Source organism: Ammodytes marinus (assembly GCF_949987685.1).
Source record: "Ammodytes marinus genome assembly, chromosome: 2".
Lineage (NCBI taxonomy): Eukaryota > Metazoa > Chordata > Actinopteri > Uranoscopiformes > Ammodytidae > Ammodytes > Ammodytes marinus.
In genome coordinates, this window is record NC_137231.1 from 28,159,840 (window position 1) to 28,167,869 (window position 8,030).

At 38.0% G+C, this 8,030-nt stretch overlaps 1 protein-coding gene across 1 annotated transcript; it reads right to left on the bottom strand.

The window, feature by feature from the left end:
• Positions 1 to 37: 37 nt before the first annotated feature.
• Positions 38 to 7,200, bottom strand: nipsnap1 (nipsnap homolog 1 (C. elegans); the record flags this gene model as incomplete). Its single annotated transcript, XM_080035714.1, has 10 exons — positions 38 to 102; positions 843 to 926; positions 1,990 to 2,084; positions 2,217 to 2,248; positions 2,773 to 2,913; positions 3,116 to 3,186; positions 3,548 to 3,642; positions 4,359 to 4,404; positions 5,094 to 5,221; positions 7,124 to 7,200. 10 exons carry the CDS (start codon positions 7,198 to 7,200, stop codon positions 38 to 40), a joined length of 834 nt encoding a protein of 277 aa, XP_079891840.1.
• Positions 7,201 to 8,030: the final 830 nt, after the last annotated feature.

Consider the following 8,030-nt stretch of genomic DNA (forward strand, 5'->3'; position numbering starts at 1 on the left):
TTTAGTCAAGGACATGCTCCTGGTTTCCCTGTTCTTCTTATTGTAGAGGCGAACTCTTTGAAGGAATCATTACTCTAGAGTCCATGCTTCTGATCAACGGCACTAAGGACAGAATGGGGAAAAAAAGCACATAGAAGAAATGTACATTAACTCAAAAGGACTTACTGTGATTTCCATTTCAAAATGATACATACACATACTCCAAAATGTATAACTTACCAAGTTGCAACTCTACACCATTATATAATTCAAAGTGAAGCAGGATATTTCATGGTTTCAGTTTGTCACTTTAACGCAAGTTAAATGAATCAATGTGTTTATTAGAATAGCCACATCATATGTACACGTAACATGTTTAACATTCCCAGGAATACATTGTACATGTATGATACTGAAATGTGCCTTTACGAGCTGAGACAGTGTACAGAACCAACGCTATGAAAATAACTGCACTATCAACAACGCCAAGCCTGTTTCATGCTGCAACACCATTTCCTGGATACATGTTTTGTCTAGTCAAGAAAGCTCCTACCTAACATGCAAACCCATATCATGTATAACTAACTATGTCTATACCTGCTCACTTTACTGCTATGAAACTGCTCTTGAAATGTAGTAGCTGTTTCCCCTCTTCACTTCTCTATTATGATTCAATACACTTCACAGGGCGTTATAGTCCAGTACACTTTAATGTTACTCTTCCGTTTCATCATAGGTCCTATATGCCGTCCTACCTCTATCATCACAAGATGAAGTTAAATGTCAACTTAAAAAAAGGAAATTCCAGAGAAGATACTGTTCTGCATATTATGTCATGAATATTGGCTCGTAAGCTCTCCTACCTGTATAAAACACATTTGCATCCCATCCCTGCTTCAGCCAGGCAGAGTTCCTGGTCTCATCTCGTGACTGGAGACTTTCATACGCTGTAAACACAAGTAACCAAATCATAAATTGCATTACGGTGTCAATCAATTTTATGTTACTCTCATTTAGCTTTTCAGGCAAAATATAGTTTTATCTGCATACTTATTGTTCAGAGGCAGAGTCACAAAGGATGGAGATATAATCATATTGCTTTGGTTAAATCCAGCAGAAGGAGCAAACTAAACAAATAAACAAACATTTCCCATTTTTCTTTTTGATAAGCCACAGAGGAGGCAAACTAGCTCGACACCGCTTACTCTACCTCCAAAGCACAGCACATGGAGTTGATTTGTTTTACACAGTTTTTTGTTACAGGATATTTCCCTCATAATTGCTGTGATCATACTTATCCATCTACATCTAAAATCGGCCAGGCTTTATATAGTTAGTCGTCACTACAGAAGGGATATTTAATATGCATATTTTGTGGGTCAGTGGCTATCATTAATACATTAAGGCCAGTCAATCTGCCAGTCATGTAGCATATGTATGTCAGCATCAAAACATTTCTAATAGAACCAATTTTCACTATACTGGCTTGATTAAAAACATCACTGAACTAACAGGTCAAAGATTGATAAACATGTTTGTATATCACTAAACAACAAAAATGTGCCTAGTGTATAACTAGTTGTTCTGCCTTGTTCTACATTTTCTCAGGTTGTTTTTACATGTGTTCTTTGACAATGTGGGTCAAGTAAACTCTGGGTAATTCTATTTATATCAGCCAATATCACTGATATTCCTTCAAGGGATTCTACAATCTTTACCGCATTCAACACAGTCTTTCCTTAGGCCCTCGTATTAAAGAAAGCAAGAAAAACAACACTCAGTAGATGTGTTTACAGAATAGCTTAAAATAGAAAAAATTCCAGTAAGGGCAATCAGGATGACATGTTGGATCAATTATCAAAGCAAACTAGTCCTACCACATGTGAACCAGTAGGGGGAAATAAATGCTGTGTTTTCTACTTCAGTGGCTTCGTCAATCCCCCTTTAAGTGGCTTGTAAAGCTATGTAGCTGATATGGCTGAGGGGCTTGAACACATGTCACATACTCACCCCACAAATGATGAACAACATATAGGTCGCCGATCTGAGAGAAAAAGCCGCCCACTGCTTCGTTGTTTTCCTGCCTGTATTTGATTGCCCTCGCCCTGTTGTAAGACAAGGTGTTATCAGTGGTTTAAAGACCACCTGCACTCATGTAACACTTGACATTACACTGGAAACATTTCTGGAAACTATATCATTTATATTCTAAACAAATTGAACTTGTCGATTCTTACCAGTGGTTTCCCCATTCAAGCATAGTCCCTGGCTGAAACACATGTTAGGGGGTAAAAAGTTAAATAGTGTAAAACTTAAACATGAAATTAAATATGACCATCACCCCCCTCACTCGGGACAGTTATGTACTGTCCATTCATACATGCAGTTTAATCAACCAAAATGCTACAGTCAAACCAGTTCAACAGCATGTATAAAGCTTGTTTATTTTACACTGACAAACTATGTGCCACAGGAGCCCACATGCAGCAAGAATTTCAGTGTGGACAATGGCTGCACACAGATTCTATCTTAGACATGTTTTGAATCGCTGTATGAGTGTAATCTCTCCATTTAATCTCCACTCTACAACACTAGGAATAAGTAAGTGTAAATAAAGGAGGGTTGTAGTGAATCAATAAGAATTGTATAAGAATAGAAGTGCAAAGGTAACTGAAAGGACCAGCACTCACTGACTGACTGTGTGCAGTCTCTTAGGCGTTACATAATATTTATGAGGTTTCAAATACATGTATGTCACGTGATTTTTTTAATATCTGTAATGCATGTGGATACCCTGAGGTGATAGGTGCGCATTTCATAGATGTTGGGTCCAGGTCTGGGCAAGGGTTCATTCCAGAAACTGAACTCCAGGAGGAGCTGATTTCGCCTTGAAATCAACATCTTCGCCCTCTCTTTCCGAAACTCTAAATACTCCTGAAGAGAGATAAAAGTGTTTCAATGAAAACTGATGAAGCATTATAATCAATACAGTGCTTTTCTGCCCTCCAGGGGCAAAATAAAATACTGCATAGTAAATATGTAACTCAAAATCAATCTAAGTTACACTTAAACTTTTAATTTGGAATCTCTGCACTGATTTTTTTTACTCTGATCAAAAAATAAATTCACAGTCCACCTTGTTATCGTTGAGTTTCATCAGGCATTCGGTCAAGGCCGGGTAGCCTCCTCTGTACCGCCATAGATGCACTGCAAAAAACGCAACAGCAGATGTCACTGTAGCACTGTGTGAAGAGTGATACCGCCCACACAACCCAAGAGATACAGCATCTCCATCTCCATGTGATTTCTTATCACTGTCTCTGAATGCCCTTAATGTATATTATACACTGTACATTAGATAGAGGAGTGTTGGTCTAGTGAGTCATCTGGTAGTGTCTGTACATTTGTCTGTGATGCTCTGCCAATGTATTTACAGCCACTCAAGTAAAGTGGTGATGCTTATGAGGCCTTGAGACAGAGACACAGGAATCCAGTCCTCAGCCAACCTGTGACTATGATGGATAGGAAGTGACACTTTTCAGCATGTTTTTTCTGTTTATAGCCTTACCCGCTTGGTCCTGTTCTCCGTACCAGGTGTTCCAGCTTCCCACCACCTCACATGGATAGTCCTGATCCTGATGCAGTTTGATTTGCACCTCGGCTCTAAGGTTCAGCATAAAGACCACAATTATACCAACTTTCTGTTCCACCAAAAAGATATGAATTCTATTGGTTTAATTTTCACATTCAATTAATCTTATCAGTCTGAAAGGATATCAAGGAAGCACATGTTTTATGTATGTACGATTTAAATGTTGTAAAAATCTATAAAAGCAAATTAGATACTTATGATATGCATAATGTTAACAAAGATAGATAGATATAAAATAGATATAGACAGACAGACAGACAGACAGACAGACAGACAGATAAACAGACAGATAGACAGATAGACAGATAGACAGACAGACAGACAGACAGACAGACAGACAGACAGACAGACAGATAGACAGATAGACAGATAGATAGATAGATAGATAGATAGATAGATAGATAGATAGATAGATAGATAGATAGATAGATAGATAGATAGATAGATAGATAGATAGATAGATAGATAGATAGATAGATAGATAGATAGATAGATAGATAGATAGATAGATAGATAGATAGATAGATAGATAGATAGATAGATAGATAGATAGATAGATAGATAGATAGATAGATAGATAGATAGATGGATGGATGGATGAACGGATGGATGAATGGATGGATGGATGGATAGGCAATTGACAGAAACCCAATTAAACAAGTTAAGTATTGAGAACATTACATGACTGGTGGAGTTGAAGTTAAATGTAATCAGTGCACACACTCACTCTAGACTGTTGTATGCTTCCATGCACTCTGGTTTGACGTTATGAACTGAAAAAACAGAGCCAGACAGACGTCTCAGAAATAAGGCTGTTTCTTTTTTCAAACACAAGCAACAATCAAAATTCTTCAACAAAGTCATTTCACACTCCCGATTCAACAAAGACTTCAATATACAAAACAGATTCGCTTTTCCAACAGGTTATAGGCTACGGCTGACGGGGTGTTCAAATTGAAATCCCTGCATGGTTAGGTGTACGCCACAAAGGAAAAAAGATCAAAGCCCAGGGAGACCGATAGCTTTCTCTACGTGAGACAGTTATCAACCCCAGACTCTAGAGAAAACTAGACAAAAACGTTGTTGATGTCGCTTACAAAACTTTACAGACTTGCAACATTTCTATACACTAACATATACACTCGTTGTTGCCTTTGTGTTGCACATGTATGATAACAAATAAGGTTATGCATGTCTCTCATGTTACTTTCTGTTTCCTCTGAGGTCAATGAGGCCGGTCAGTGTGTATTCAATTTAGTCACGTGATTAATTGAGATTTTTCTCTGCAGAGACAAACGGATGATAGACTGTCGAAGCTCACGACAGAATCCATTTCATTATCATATGACGTCACTGTGTCACATTGGCTTGTGTTTGGCCGGCGTGCCAAGCCCACGCTGGGGAAGAAAAACAAACCTTTACTTCGGTTGTTGTGAGTAAAGTAAAAAGCTCTGGTGCCTACACTGGATTTTATACAGGTTGCTGGTCTCTTTCTTTGACAGCAGGTTGGAGTGGGCATCTTTCCTGGCATCCACTTTGTGCACAAACAAGGAACGCAACCAGCTTTTGTCGCCGCTCTCTGAAAACCTCCTACACACAGAAAAACACAACAAGATGAAAAGAGAGTTTCACAACAAGGCTCAAAGCAACAATGCAAAACAGAGAAGTTATCCAAACTGGAAAGGGAGATGGAGATGTGCACAACGACATATGGGTAAAAAGATAGTCATGCTAATATCCTTTTAAATGAAAAGCATGCATAATGTATGAGCGAGTGGCTGGATGCCATGCAGCGCTACCTGTCCTCAGCATCAAACGTGCTACCTCTCACCCACACTCAAGTGGATGAAAAGGAGGGTATCTGTTCTTTCACAGAACAACCGTTACAATCTAAGAGGCGCCCATCAGTGTTTGAACGCCGTTGACTGATTATCAATGTCAGAAAGCATAGAATAAGATTTGAATATGTAAAACTGAAGTATTGCTGGATAAATTTTTTTTGAAATGCCCAAAATCGTATTGGTTTTTAAATAATGTACAAAGCTTGTCTAAGAGTATGGGTGACAGTTGATTTTTTTTTTAAATATCTTATGTTAAAGAGGGTTGTTAAAAATGTCTTATGTTAAAAATGGGCTAAATAAAATGTGTCAATGAACTCAGAGGGAATAGTGTAAGCTGCTTCCCTGGCTACACAAAATATGTGCATCCATTTGCAGTGTTCGACCAACAGCCCACACTCAGCCGGACATCAAATCCAAGGACATTTTTCACTTGACTTTCATAGCTTTTCATATACTGATAGCTGTGTCATAAGTTTTGGTAAAAGCTGCTTAAATGGCAACATTAAACTTCAATTTGAGGATTTTATATTTGTTTCTTCACAGGATGTGAAGAGTTGAACCAAGAACATCTCAATGAGAATATATGGTATACAGTATACCCATTTATGGATTAGGGAGCTATATAGTGCACAATCCTGCTGGCCTTCTGAACATTCACACAGAAAGCTTTTCCAAGGCTTTAATTAATTATTCTAAAATCCACAATATTTCAAGGTCATTGTGATGTATTTTTTTTAAATAACCTGATGGGCCAATGGCTTTAATTAGAAAATATAATTAGAAACGTATTTCCCATGGCTCCCTCTCAAAAATAACAAAGTAATAGGCCTATGTAAGCCAAAAATAAAATTACGTCTGAATACAGCCAGCAGCCACTGATGAAATGCATACAGTGTGGAGTGGTTAACAGGTGGTGGTAGCCTATTTACACTCAAGAGTTGCTTTACTGGACAAAGTTCAGAATCCCAGCAAATGATTAAAGCTGTGTGTGTGTGTGTGTGTGTGTGTGTGTGTGTGTGTGTGTGTGTGTGTGTGTGTGTGTGTGTGTGTGTGTGTGTGTGTGTGTGTGTGTGTGTGTGTGTCAATATGTTTGGCTATGAGTAAGACGATGGTGAATTGGACGGCAGCATAGGCTATGCAAACCTGTGGCAGTACAGCGCTGTCTGTTGTGGGAGACTAGTCGTCACAGAAGTTACGAGAGAGATAGTTAGAGAGAGAGAGAGAGAGAGAGAAAGCGAAACAAACGGTAGGCTGTTTATAAATAGGCATACAAGTGTCATATAGGCTAATTATGCGATTAATTTAGATGAATTAATCACAGAGCCTTTAATTAATTAGATTCCTTTTTTTAATCGCTTGACAGCCCTATAATAACAAGCCAACCAGTTGACGAAAGGCTGTCTAATGAAGGGACGATTAAACAGCGGTTAAATTGTGGTTTAATATTACCTTGTTAAGTCCAAGACAACACATACAAGTCTGTTAAATTAGTTTGAGAGGTCATATTTAGTGATGTGAAGGCACATTTTCTCATGTTCAGGCAAAAGAGATCTTAAAATGTCCCGTTAACCACCCACGTTAACATACGTTTACACAAGCGTTTTAATTAATCCGTAACATGCATTTAATACAAAAATAAAACATTCTTTACCTGGTGGCTTGTTGCATATTCACAGAGTATCTGTACAACAGTTGTCCTTTGGACCAGACAGAAGTAGACGTCGCCATGTTCCCCTGTAGACTAAACTTTAAACTTTTCTTTTGGCTCGGATACTCACGGGTAAAGTTAATGTTTACCTCTGTAGCTGCAGATGTTGTGACGGCTAATCTTGTCAAGGCTGCTAAAGAGTTAGCCCGCCGGAGGTTTAAATGACACGCACGTGACTCAACTTTAACACATTGCATTGTATTTAGATGTTTACTTTGTGTTTTTTATTTCGTTTTATTTAAAGCCTACTATAGGCCTATTCTATAGGTTTTGATTGATATCGTTATAATTATTGTTGTGCATTTTTATCAGTATGTCATGTCCATACTGAAAAGGAGGGTAATTTCTTTTTATGAGATAAAAGCAAAACATTTTTTAAATACAATAATAATCGTGAAAAAATGCAGTACATGACATAACCAATTAAAATACCTGCACTCACCAACTTACATTATCAGAGTTTAAGTAGCATAGCCAGCCCCCTGGCCCTGATTATAAGAGACCCCTTTCAGACAGTTAAACTGAATGACTGAACTATCATCTGAATTAATCACTGTCCAGTTGGTGTTAATTGTTGTATTTGAATAAAAACTCAATCTCTGCAACGGAGCACAACAGCCATCTGATACATGTGTTTAATGATTATAAATAGACACAAATAAGTCATACAAGGTAAGCTCTTATACAAATACTTATAAGTATTTTATGGTGGCCAAAATTATGAAATGGGTTGGATATCATGTCTGAGGTGTGTCTGGGTGATATGCATGTCTCCAAATGACAGCGTACTGTATCTAACACTGTAGACATTGTCCTTCTGCAGTAAACAGGTCTCTTATCTAACAGTGGA